This window comes from Martes martes (assembly GCF_963455335.1).
Source record: "Martes martes genome assembly, chromosome: 10".
NCBI lineage: Eukaryota > Metazoa > Chordata > Mammalia > Carnivora > Mustelidae > Martes > Martes martes.
The window spans coordinates 79,282,134-79,296,250 of NC_137898.1; the positions used below are offsets into that span (position 1 = coordinate 79,282,134).

Genomic DNA, 14,117 nt, shown 5'->3' on the forward strand with positions numbered 1-14,117 from the left:
ATGCTTTGGTACCTATTATTTAATTCTGGTCCCATGGAGTGTGGCTGGCATAGAAGTAGGGTTGCCAGAGAAAATACAGAACACTTGGAAATTATATATTTTTATTCGTTAAATCTGGCAACCTTAGAGAGGAGGAGATGCCAGGGGATAATCTATCAGGATTGGTGGGGGCACTATACACATATTACTCAATTTTCCCCCTCTAAAATCACTCTTGAAATAGGAGTAATTATTTCCACTTAATAGATGAAGAAATGGAAGCTTCCTTAGGCCAAGTAACTTGCCAAAGATCAGAGTGCTAGAACAGAAATCGAATCCTGACTCAAAGATTCTGGTCCTTTCCCTGCCACACAATACAGTATTTGCTTCCCTGTTTCTCTGTGCTCCATTCTCAAAGCACAGAAGTCTCCTAGGCCCCCTTCTTTTCTTCCTTCTGGAATCAGCCACCTTTAGATCTCTAGAATAGGTGAGTTTGGGAGCTAAGAGAGGAAATAGGTACATTCTTTTTATATTTTCAATGCCTTTAGTCAAAGACCACCAGGAACACACCTGCTGGGTTTACTACTCATTGCAGCAAGGGAGAACGCACATCATGGGGGAACCCTGGGGTGCCTCAGCACTAGAGCTTAGAAAGAACCTATCCTAGGATTTGAGTGTTGATTGGATGATTTAGGGAGGGTCTAAGAAGGCCATGATTTGTTCTAGGTTGTAAGCTGTCAAAGTGAGGTTGATTCTATCATTGAGTAAAGAAGGAGCCGTTGCTCACTTAGCAAAAGGGGGGGGTTGGTATTTTGTGGGTTACAGAGTGACCTTGTGTCTGTATTTGGATCAAATTATAAAGCAGCCTTATTGTGTCTCATTTTATCATGGTCTCCAAGTAATCCCATCTGAGCTTGGTATCCTAGCAGACGGTTCACGTCTGACAAAAGCAAAAATGGCCCGGCTGAGAGCATCATATCAATCTGGACTCTTATCAATCTTTCTCATCATGGATCAGGAAGTTTTTAGAATTGCTTTACTGTAGCATTGTATGCACCCCAAAGCAACCTCCATTTTCAAAGATAGACATAACTGGCATAGGTAGAAAGAGAACAATCAATAAATAGAAAACTGTGTAAAGATAGAGGGATAAATTAGATGGAGGCCAAATGTGCACTGGCCAAGTTCCCAAGATCCCACTTGAACCATGTACTTCTCAGTTCCTTAAAACAACAACAAACCAAGTTCAAATTTTTGTTTCTAAGAAAAAAACTTGAAAGACTCACAGGGGTTTTGGGGCATCAAGTAATTTGTAAAAAACACGATTTTGATGAGCTAAGTGTAAATGAATCAGAAACATATGGATTACATTTCTTTTAAATATGGGTTTACAAATGAAGGAAAAAAGTGGTTGGTGAAAGTCTTTATGGTTTTGCCTAAACCCTAAATGTTTAAGAAACAGCTTGAGATGTTCCATGAACCTAAATGCGGTGATGTTCTACCCTGCCTATTGTAAAATATTGTGCGAGCTGACAAGTTTAATTTTTTTGCCAAGCATGGGACTTTCTGAATTCTTCTCTTTTTCCAAAAGCATCTATCATTTTTTTTCTTATGTCAGTAGGTGTTTCTGCTGTTTATATTGAAGTAAATAGGATTTGTGCATGGGTGCACATGCGTGTGTGTGTAAGAGAGAGAGACAGACAGAGACAAAGATAGAGATAGAGACAGGATCAGGCTCTTGGTTCCCCATTAAGGACTAGATCTCAAATCTGAACTTATTTTTATGTATATTCAATGTACTTACTGACTTTTTATTTCCCCGAGGGCTAAATTAGATTGTTCCGAGGGTTAACAACACATCTCTGGAAACCTGAGTTTCTTGAACTGCTTGCTCACCAGTGAGTTAGATGTAATGACCTGGCATATGGACTATTCATGGGAATGGCTGTGCCATCCTGCATGCTCAGGAGTAGCCAAGACCGGACTGCAGCACGGAAGGCAGACTGCTCCCAGTTCCATTCTGTGCAAGAGGATGACCGCCCCATTCTGCCTAAGTGTAAACTCACAGGCCATCTCTGAGACTACTTCTGCCGAATGTGAAATTGAACTTCTCAACTAATGCCTCGTGATCTTGGACCCAGTAATTTAACCCAATAACCTGGACCTGAAAACCCCCTATAGAAATAATCTCTGTTGTGCTTATCTGTCCTGCTTCAGTTTTGCCATCTCAAAATCTGACACGTAGATCAATCTAGGACCTCCCTCATAACTCCGATCAGAGGGACTAATCCTTTACCACTGTAAAAAGCTTGGCGTGGCCCCTGGCCCACAGAAGGTGCACAAAATGTGTTGGTTATCATGATGCCCATAGTCTTACGTATGACTCGACTCATCTTTCCTCTTTGTGCTTCATTGGTGAGAGAATAACAGGGAGTAAGGATGACGCACTTTCATGAGAAAATGTCTCAATTTAAGCGCCTTTCTGGCCTTGCCAACTGACTGGAAATGACTACAAAGCATATGCTAATGTAAAGCCATATCAAAGACTGTTTCTTCCTGGATATGCTAACAAGCACAGGCACCCTCAATGGCATCCAAACAAAGAGAAATGTGAATGGTTTATAAAAATCACAAGAACAGCAGTCCCATTTCTCATTCACTGCCCTTTGCACCTGTCTCAGTGGTGACTCAACTGGGGCCCAAGGAGAGTTCAGCCAGTGCCAGGACACGATCCTCGGGGCACATTTCCTTGCCTTTGAATCAGAGCTGAAAATCCAGAAATTCAACCTCTGCGTGTTATAATTCAACACATGAGAAGTACTGATGGGAATGATGAGAGTCAATCTTAGATTGTGTGTTTTTCTCTCCTGCTGCCCTTGTTTCTAAGCTATTTAGTTGACAAAGATTAAAAAAAAAAAAGGGGGAAGGAGTTGTGGGACAGTTGGAGTTTCCAGAATTATAGAAGACTTACAGAAGAAATTGGTTGTGTTGATTTGTCATCTAGTCCGTGGCACCCCTACCCCTTAGGACAGTACTCAAGGTCACCAGTATTATTGCTCACTATTCCTTTTTCGTCCCTCACTATTTCTTCTCACCTACTCTAGACCCCTAATATATTCCGTTTGTCATTCCTTAAAAGGGACATTAAAATGGATGATTATGTTACTATTTATACTGTTTTATTTTATTTTTTCAGTGTTCCAAAATGCATTGTTTATGCACCACACCCAGTGCTCCATGCAATACGTGCCCTCCATAATGCCCACCATGACGTTCACCCAACCCCCCAGCCCCTCCCCTCCAAAACCCTCAGTCTGTTTCTCAGAGTCCACAGTCCCTCCTGGTTTGTCTCCCCCTCCCATTTCCCCCCATTCATTGTGAATGAAATATTTCAGAATTTAATCTCAAACCCATCAATAAATACACACCTGGGCTGGACCTTTTGTTGTCTGGCCCCTCCTACCTACTCTATCCATCAGAATCCTGCAGTCTTCAAGGTCAAAGTCAAAGTCAAATTGTACCTCTTCTGGGAGACTTTCCTTAATCTCTCCAGGCTGGATGATATCTTTGCTCCATTACCTTTTCCCTTACTCTGTTCATACTTTATTGTAATGCAAATCTGAGTTTGGCGCTTCCTTGTTTCAAATTCTTTAAGTCCTTGCTATTGCTTTTCAGACAATGTAAATTTATCAAGCTCTAGCCTCTCCTCTCTGGCCTCCTTGCCAATTATTTTCCTAATCCTCTACTGCCATCTACTATATCACATGCAGTATACGTTATTGTCCCCGAGTCTTTGAATATGCTGGTTCTTCCGGCCTGAAAGCTCCCCTCCTCTTCACCCCATCACCTACTTCACCTTCAGATCTTCAGTAGATAAAACCTCCTCTCTGAAACCCTTTCTAGTATTTACCACATCACAGCATTTAATCACCTGACTTTTGCCTATTTATTTCACATCCCTGTGGTCTCTACGCTCCTTAAGGACAAAGACAGGGTCTCCTTTATTTATAGCCATTAATATTTACCGAATGAATGATAGCACCCATCACACCCTAGATTTCTGACTTTTGCTTCAAAGCTCCTTGAGTATAAACATTTTTTATTATGTTTGTCACATCTCTGTGTACCTTGACTCTATCAACTCTGCCCCTTTTTCCTTTCATTTGGCCAAATTGTCTGAAGGGAGAAAATGAAACCTGGAGAACTTGGCGTTCGGAGGCCGGAGGGGTTTGAACCCGTGCCTGACTGTATGTCTGAGGACACGGTAGGGAAAGCAGATAACGGTGAAGCCTGGCTAGAGCTTAGGTCCTGCTGGGGAAATAACCACCTTGCCTTTCTTTAAGGTCACTTAACTATGGTGAAAGTTGGAAATAGATCCTCAGTTTTCTTTAAAAACATCCCCCCTTCTGAGATGCTTTATTTTGGAAGTCAAATCTTAAGTTTTGAAACTCCATGCTGGCTCTTACAACTGTTTTAGAAATTCCTTTTACCTCTAAAATCAGTTTGGATTCAAGTTGATTAAAGTTCTGTCCACGATTTCTGTCCCTCGGGGCTGCAGCATAAAAATGGCTCCTTTCGCCTGATCCAAATACCCATGTTGGTGGTTCTTAACATTCCTGGGCTGGGCAGGGCTCGTTAGGTGGGGTGCCATGCATTCCAACTGTCCAGCAGCTGGTAAATCAAGTGCTTTTTAATTTTTTTCCTGCAGCACGATAACTTATGTATAGAATTAGCTTTTCTTATAGCCAGGACTCTCTCCTTGCTCTCATCGAAGTAGGCACAGAGAAAAGGGCAGTGACCAGAAAGGGGAAATAACGAATTCTCCCTGTTAGGTCAATAGGTACGTGCAGTAGACATTAGGAGAGAGTTTTACCGTATCGACCAGCATCTGCTGCTGGAGGAGAAGCTGCTGTTTCCGCTCCATGATCGGCCTCTGTAGAGTCTGTTTCTTTCCCATCAGTTGCTGATTCAACAGTGATGACTGGGAGTTCATGTAACCACTTCCGGTGTTTGGATTTGAGCAGGGGTTGGGACTTGGACTGGGGCCTGTGTTCTGGCCGACCACAGAGTGTTGATCCTAAAGAAGAGAAGGAGGAGGTAGGGGAAGCTACTGTGAATTAAAAGAAGAAAAATGTAGCACAGAAATCATAAGCTTAGATTCCAAACATTTTTCATCTTGTTAAGATCAAACATGCTTAAATGAGTTGGAGATCAGAGAACTGCCTTTTAAATGTAGGAGAAATAAATGCGTATTATGACAACCAAAGCCGCTGGGTAAATGACATTAGGGCACTGGAAAAGCTCCCATATGTCTCTGATGGTGGAACCTCCACATTCCAGAAGGCGTTTATGGAACCTCAAAGAAAACGACCATAAAAACATATGGCAAACCTCTCAATTGCTCAGGAACAAACACATCATAAAGTAACAAGTTCTTCCTTTCCCTTAAAGCTAGCACATATCATTGCTGATCCTGTAATGGAAATTATGTTTTAATGCATATGTTCAAAAGTTGAGTAACCATTTTGGTCAGAAGGGGCCAAGCTTTCAGTGATAAGAAGAGAAGACCTGTGAGTTTCTGTTTTACAAACACTCTGAAACCTGGAAGGGACTTCACTTTTCGGAGACTTGTCAATTTTGCTCCCTGGTCAGGAAGTCAGGAATTTCAGTGTATCAATCAGTAAAAGAACACCTGACCGACAATGAGAAAGTATTGATTAAAAACAACATTGTAGAGTAGTTATCTTGGGTATTGCTTTTCTAACTCAAGGTCTCCACCGATCTTAACGCATTGACCCTGCAGGGCAGAAAGCTAAACCTACCCAAATGTTTTCATGAATTCTCAATGCCGTGTTCAGGCTTGTATACTGTTGGGGTTACAAGAACTCTTCCCACCTTAAAGAATGTATCTAATTAAGGAAGAAATGACATGCTTGCATGTAAAAATACAAGAAAATACAGAACCAAGTCTTAGATATGATACAATTCCTAAGTCAAAAGTCCTCACACTTTGATGATGTTCACTGGGGAAACGGTTGCTCTGGCCTTGCTCCAGAAATTCCAAGGGTTCCTGGTTCCTGGTCAGGAAATTCTAATACTCAGTGGTCAAAGGTATGCTCTTTGAGAAACACTGAGAAACATTGGATGATGGGAGCAATAAAACCCTACTTTCATTCCCCATCTGGACTGTGTGAAGTTACAAGAGATTAAAAAGATAAAGCAGCTCTCATGATGCCCGATGAGCAGTCGTATACACTCCTTTTGTGGAAAGCCTCTTCTCTTTTATCTCCTTCTTTTTCTTTAGTTATCTGCTATGCTAAAAAAAAGTCCACAGCCTCGAGAAATAGGCAACGTGGCCTATTCAGTAATTCCTGGGGCTACAGAGCGCACCAACTACCTCAAAAGCAAAGGGATACAAAATAATCCTAGAGATGACCAGACACTGAGCCTTATTAGAGACCAGGCACCGTCCTCAATGCGTTCCATGACTGACCACATTTAATCCTCTCAACAAAACAATGAGCAGGAACTAGTATTATGTTCCCAGTTTTGCAGATGAGAAACATGAGCTCAGAGATCACACAAGTAGTTGAGGAAGATGTCAAGCCGGGTCTGTCTGACTTCAAAATTCTTCCTCCATCACTGTACCCTGTTGTCTCTCAGCTCAGACGAGACGTGCTGAGGAAAAAAGGTGCTCCTACTTTTGAAGTGTGCAGACCCACCTGCCTGTGTAGAACGTGTTGATTGGGCACCCTCTGCACGGGGAAGCATCCTCCATCAGGCATGAGGAAGGGAGTGTGGTGGCAAGAAGGGCAGTCTGTGGGGGTCTGGAAGGGGGGCGGTCCTCCTCACCAGTTAGCTAAAAATAATGGGAGCCGTCTCTGAGGCAAGCACATCCTCCGTGCAGCTTTAAATAACCATCCCCAGACACCTCTGCATGCAGTGCCCAGTCAGTTCTCTCAAAGTTAAATCCAACTTGGTTCTTGGGGGAAAAGGTTCACCCCACATGTCCTACAAGCCACTAGGGATATGGGCCTGCAGACAAGCACGTGAGGGTCATTACCATGATGCCAGTGGGTGATCTGGGCATTGAGCACTCTTGGAGGGCAGGTTGAGAAGGAAGTACCTGGAGGACTAAGTGTTGAATCTTTCGTCTGCCCACACAAATGCGAAGGAAGCAGAGACCGGGACAGGGAGAAACAGGGGTGGGGAGATGGGGGGTGGGGTCAGACAAGAGTAACGATGACCGGAAGTGATCCTAGAGACATCAAAGTGCGAGAGAATATAGCGGAGGTGGTGGCTGGCCCTTCACTCTCCACCGCAACCAGAATAGAAACCCATCTGCTCTTTTCTACGATATAATAATTTGAAGTTTAGTGCAAGAGTATGAGAAGAGGATTTTGTGTTTTAAGAAACTGGTTAATGAATATACTCAGAAATATTCAATGTGTTTTTCTTCTCAGCCTTCTTGGCACTGTCACAGTGCACAAGATCATGACCCCTGCAGATGAGTCTGCTAGAATTCATATCCCAGTCCCATCACTCATTGGCTGAGTGATCTGGGAGATGTTAATTTACCTCCATGAGCCTCAATGTCCGTATCTGTAAAATGGGCACAATAACAATACTGACTTCATGGGGTCGCTGTGAGAATGAGAGGAAATGATACTACACACAGCGTTAAGCACTTAGTAAGTGACGGTGGCTCGTAACGGTTTGCATTATTTCCACACACACAGGAGGAGTCTGTTTTCTTTGTTTACTGTGAACCAAAGGAGACAGGCCTTGCGGATGGCACAAAGCTGTGCTGTGTTGGCTCCTTCAGAAATGCAGAGGTCTCAGTTACATTGCTGAGAGTGAGCTACCGATGGACTCGGGGGATGACCTTCATCCTCTACCTGGAGACGTCAGAAGAGGAGCTCGGAGTCATCCATTCTCTGATGCAAGCTCTTTTGGAAGGATGCTTCCTTCCTCTGGGTTAGGGGTTTGGCTCAGGGCCCTGATACATTTTTTTTCCTGGTTTTTATTTCTTAATATCCAATTATTTATTAATAGAGCAGCAACATATGCTTACTGAGTATTGTACCTTAACTTCTTTGTTTGTAAAAGAGCAGTAATTATATTCATGACATAAAATCAAACCATGGGCCCCTGGGTGGCTCAGTTGGTTGAGCAACTGCTTTTGGCTCAGGTCCTGATCCTGGAGTTCCAGGATCGAGCCCTGCGTTGGGAGGGCAGGAAGAGCTTGATAAAGAGGGATCAGAGTTGGGTATGAGATGCTGGGATAGTAAAAAGCTGACAGTCTGCTTCTCCTTCTAACTCCCCCCTCTCTTATCTCTCTGTCTCTTATCCTATCTCTCTCAAATAAATAAATAAAATCCAAAAAAATATAATAAAATCAAACAAGATGAAATTTAAAACAGTTCTAGGCACTTTGTAAGTACTTGGTTACATTTTAGCAATTAATATTTTTCTTCTTTCTTCCTTTATTATTTTGTATATGGCAGAGATGTTTTAGAAACAATTATGTCTGTGAAGAAGCTTATGCCGTAAGGCTATGTGGATTGCAGATAACGGTGTGCTTAGCTCCCATCATATCTTATTTTTGTTTTTTTCTTTTCTTAATTTTGCAACTTACATGGATACCAAAAATATGAAAACACCACAAAAGCACACAACGGAAGCAAGAAGGGCAAAGACAGCTTCCTCATGCATGCCATCTCGGATGGGCAGGTTTGGAAGGTGCCCTGAGTGCTGTGTGAAGGAGTCAGAGGATGCACCCTGGCTTGGTGAGTGACTGCTGTCATTCATCAGCATTGTTGGATCCCGGAGAAGTTGACACTCTGGTGGCATTTCTGGTCTGGACGGTGTTGCTGGTGCTGGGCCCGTCTAGAATGTGGTGCTGGCCCCACCATTGGAGCCAGGGCTGACTCCAACTCTCCCAGTGGTTCTGTTGGCACGGCTGCCATTCAGAATCTACTGGTGGTTTCTGGCCCAGAAAGCCAAAGGAATCCTGGCCCAGCGATTGCTAAAAAGGAATCCTGGCCCAGCGATTGCTAAAATCTCCATCCCCATACCATGTCAGAAGCTCCACCTGTATGTCTTCCCAGCGCCACTGTCCGATCAGAACTTCATCCCCGATGTCCTTTTGGGCCCTCATCGGGGCCCTGGCATGTTCCTCAGCAATATCCACATCCATTGTCTTGAATGCTTCATACACAGCCTCCAAGAAACGAGCCTCCCCTTCCCGGGGTCTCGGTTCTGCTGCTGGGTGATGACTCTTGGTGCGCTCATCTTGCTGGTCTCGTGGAGGACTCTCAGGCCCCAGAGGAGCTCAGACTCGGGTTGGCGGCTGCCGAGGATCATCTTGTATTCCATGTACCTCAGTGCAACATACACATTGGCATCCAGCCGGGCAGACCTGTTGCACAAGCGGCTCCTAGGTGGCTCCTCCCCCGTTCCTGCGGGGCGTGGGTAGGGGGCTGTCCTGGGCCTCCAGCCCATGCCTCACATCTATGCTCACTCTCAGGGCTACTGCCTCCATGATTGAGGCCTTCAAAGCCTTGGGCTGCTGTTCCTATCCAGAAGCCTTGTGCAAGTGCAGGGCGGGACATGTGTAGGGTGTCTGTTCATAGGAAGGCCACGCATTTTGTGCCCCTTTTCACAGCGAGCCCAGATTCCTGTTCGGTGTGTTATAAACAGAGGAGCCATTTCTTCAGGCTCCCTGCTCTGAGCACACCCCACGCTCCCATCATATTTTAAACACAATGTGTGCCCTCCAGTGAGCCTCAGTCCCCACTATTTCTTCGTTTATTCCGTCTGCCCATTTGCCTCATCTCTATTACTTGCCTGGCTCATGAAGGCATTTGAGGTTAAGATCCCTGGCTTGTCATTTATCTGGGAACCTAAGATGCACATATCGCATACCCTACATGGGCCCTCACTCAAATTTACGCAGGAAAAAAGCAATTTCCATTAGGTGGTATGATACCTACTGGAACTCTAAGGTTAAAATCTAGATCTTCTAATGCCTAATCTAGTCACCTGTGCATCCATCCATCCACGCACGAATTTCAATATTTTTAATGAATATCTACAATACTCTAGGTAGTTTTCTATTTTCTAGAGATTAAAAAATTATATAGAAAGGGGAAAAATGAAGAGAAAGAGATGGAAGAGTGCTTAGTGTTGGCAAAATTGGTGAACTTCAAAACAATTTCCACGGCAATCTGGAAAACTAGCCTCCTTTAAGATTTAGAAATGATCTGCATACCAAGAAAATGCAATTATGTCTCTTTCTCTCTCTCTAATCAAACAGATGGACTGTGCTAAATTTAGTTTCATTCCTTCACAATACCAAAGAATATAAAAATAAGAGATAAGCTCTCTTTTGGAATTTTGTACAAGATTTCTGAGCCTTGTAGCTTCTGGCCCATGGGTCTTACCATGTACTCTACCATACACATTCTTTCATTGCATGATTGAAGTAACGTTTGGCTGCTGCTACATTTTTTTGCCCTTATGTTAGCTATGAAACACGAAACACCTCCTTACACAGGCTTGCTGTCATTGCCAAGATGTTGTGCAAACTTTAGTACATAAAATATTTTGAAAGAAAAATATGTTCTGCTGCGTTGGCTTTGATTTCCATATTCAGCCTCATCTTTGCCTTCCGTTCAGCCCATGTAGAACTTGGCCTAATAGGAATCAATCTTGTTCTATTTCAACACTCATGGTCTCCTTAAAGCTCGTGAAGACATGGTAAAAATGGTCCATCCTCAGCCTAGGGAGATGAATGTGTGTGTGTGTGTGTGTGTGTGTGTGAATGATTTAGGCCATTTCCACTGATGCCATCTTTTATGACAGAATACCCAGTTTTTTAGACAAACTGGAGTTAAAAGGCTGATTTGGCAGCTAATAATAGCCATATGATTGGCTCAAATTATGAACTTGAATGATCTTTCATATTATGTATATGTATTTTCTCTTTCTACCTATCAAATTACAGCTTTTGATGCTAACCTACAAAATAGGCTTCTGACCCTATCTTCCTGGGATTTAATATAAATTTACATTTAATATGCACTTACAGTTTTTCACATTTGTGTGTGTGTGTGTGTGTGTGTTTAAGAGTTTAAAGTCCTGATACAGTATTAGTTAAGCCACTGAGTTAGAGTAGTATGCTAGCGCTGAGATATGGTTAAAAATTCTTGATCTTTCTTTTAATCCAGCACACGATGGCCAGGCCAATAAAAACATATCTGTATTCTTCTAACAACGTTCTGGCAATAATTAAGCTATGTCTTTAGAATTATTATCTTCACTCTACCTGATTCACTAATTCAACAAATATTTGTTGAGCATCTACTTTGTGTTATGCATTCTTCTAGGCCTTGGGGATCAGAGCCCAGGCAGCTTATTGAAAAACTCTGCAGCTTGTCTATACTTTCAAGTTTTCCAATTGGACTACTGATGGAAAATTTATCTTCCAGAATGTTATCAAGGATGTTGGAAAACCATAGGTAAATCAGGTGTGTGATGGCCAAAGTTGTTTGCCAAGGCAAACATGTTCCTGAGTAAGTGACAATGTGTGAGGTTGATTTACACTCATCAGAAGCTGGAAACATGTTTTAATGTATGGAAATCATGGTAAAAGAATGCCTTCCCAAATTTGTTACTTTGTTGACTTAGTATCTTGTTCACAGATTAATGTGGGAATCACTAACTCAGCAAGGAGGCAAACTATGTGCCTAGAAGACCTGGTAGAAAATTAAGGAGGCACCTGAATGCTTGTAAATGGGCACCTTTTTCTTTAGGGGACAAATGACTTGTTCTTCCTGTTATTAACTCTATTTCTCACAAAGCTGGGTTGAAGTCCTTTTGAAAAAAATTCCAATTTTACAATTAGAAATAAATTCCACTATTCTACCACTAGCAGCTCATTCACCAAGACCTTTTCTTTAAAATTTCAGTGATCAAAATTTAAAGAAGTGTATGGAAAAAATCTTGTAACTTTTAGTACCAAACATCCAAGGACAGGCCTAGCCACTGGGTCTTACTTTGATAAAATGTCTTTGAAAGTCGTGCTTAGTATGGGAGAGATATTTAAAAAGATGTTAAATAATAAAAATGCTGCAATTAACACTTTCTTTTAATGGAATGCAAAGGCTCTGTCAAGCAGGATTGATTTCAGCAAAAAGTAAAATAGTAAAATAGTAAAATAGCAAACAAAAATATCCCTGGTTTCATTGGAGTATGTTGAGATATTAGGACTCATTGAACTCAGCCATTTTTACTGTTAAAACAGTTTTGTGGACTGAACAGTATGCCATAGTTAGTTTCACAAAGCAAGCAAAGTTACCAGGCAGGTATTGTTCTCTTAATATTAAAAAAAAAAAAAAACTCTAAAAAATATTTGTCTTCTTCTGGGCATCTGGGTAAAATAGCTCTCTGTTTTTCTTATTTTGGAAGGGGGATATATAATGATTTTTTTTTTCCCCACAAAAATGAAGTAATGTAAGTTACTTGGGATCCATGGGAGTATTTTGGCGTGGGATGACTGCCCTTTCTTTTTCTTGGCTTCCAGAGCTAGGCATCTGCAATTTGCAAAACAAATTCAAGATAAAGTACCCAGCTGGGCAAGTTTGTACAGTAGATCTCATAAACTAGTTTGCTATTCAATCAATCTTTCTTCCCTCCCTTCTCTCTTTCCCTCTTCTTTCCCTGTTTCAAGGAACTAACTACCCAACTGTTCCTCCAGGCTATTCATCTTCTGAACTGTCTACTTATGATGCCATTTATTTATCTCTACGCCTGAGAAACAAGTTGCCTGAACTGTTTCAGATTCCCCGCAAGCTGGAAGCCCCACTAAGTTATTTATTTGGGGCACAGACAGTGAGGTGTTTGTGTGGGGCTAAAAGAATCAAACAGGTCTTGTCTTTCACGACAATAATGACAACAAAACAATTATCAGGAAATTGTCCAAGAAGCAACTTCCCAAACTGAAAGACTGAAGGGATGAAACACTCCTGTCTTCAGGCTGTCCATCTTCCATTTCAAGCATCCACAAACTCTGGCACGACCGGCCAAACCCATGTTGCCACCTTTCCTGGTAAACACAGTTCTATCGGATCATAGCCACGCACACGCATTTCCATGTTGTCTGGGGCTACTTTCATACCACAGAGTTGCCTTCCTCAGAGAGCTGAAGAGCTGTGGTGGAGCCCTTATGGCCCACAAGGCCTAAAATATTTACCACTTGGCCCTTCCTGGAAAAAGCTTCCTGACCCTTGCCTATTTGGCTCTACTGGCCAAGGAATGCTTATGTGAAATTGATAAAATGCCTTCAAGAAAGTACCCAGCAATCCTTGGAAGGGACTGGTGAGTTGGGAATGAGGAAATAGCTATCACGAGATCTGTTTATAATCACCCTCCACTCCAGCCACCATTACAAACTGTGGCAACTGAAAAACCATCCAGCTTCATCTTCCAGAAGACACTGCCCAGAAAGGCTAACAAAATGACTTGCATGAGGTCACAGACTTAACTAAAAGGTGAAGAACACACATCCAAATCCAGGAAAATGTATTAAGGAGAGACCAATGGAACAAAATCTATCTGCCTAGGAGAACTGTAGCTGGTCTGACTGAACTGGCTTGTTGGGGGTAAGGGGTGGGGTAGGGAAAAATGTGGAAAGGTAACACATGCAAACACAGAAGATTGTATTTGGATGAGTATTTTTCTTTGTTCTTTGCAATTACGAATAGTAGCTGCCTTTTCCTTCTATTCAATAGGTTTTTTTTTGTTGTTTCTTTTCGTTTGTTTTTGTTTGTTTGTTTGTTTGTTTATTTTTTGCTTGCTCAGAACCTCCTCCTTTACCTTACAGGGAAACCCTGATCACATGTTTATAATCTGTTTGGTTCGAACGATCAGAATGAATTTTGTGGTCACTGTGCAGTTCATCCTTCAGATGTTACCTAATTTTCAAGTCACCAGGACACTGCATCTATTCTTAGCCTCTGGAGTGGACACTTATTATGGGTTGGCATGGAAGACCAGTTCCATGAGCGAGGAAGCAGCATTTAGGTGGGAGAGTGGCCAGGAACAAAACGTCAGTGGGTCAGGGTGGAGTGGGAAGA

General features: G+C 42.4%; 1 protein-coding gene and 1 pseudogene across 2 annotated transcripts in view; both read right to left on the minus strand.

The window, feature by feature from the left end:
- MAML2 (mastermind like transcriptional coactivator 2) overlaps positions 1-14,117 on the minus strand; it is a gene marked incomplete at its 5' end in the record, with an annotated part of 343,294 nt that overhangs the window by 7,950 nt on the left and 321,227 nt on the right. Inside the window, one exon of the mRNA XM_080815310.1 lies at positions 4,853-5,056. Coding sequence (XP_080671436.1) covers positions 4,853-5,056 — 204 coding nt within the window. The remainder of the gene's footprint in view (positions 1-4,852; positions 5,057-14,117) is intronic.
- On the minus strand, positions 8,783-9,483 carry LOC308351897 (melanoma-associated antigen D4-like; annotated as a pseudogene). The gene has a single exon. The product of its transcript is annotated as a melanoma-associated antigen D4-like (transcript).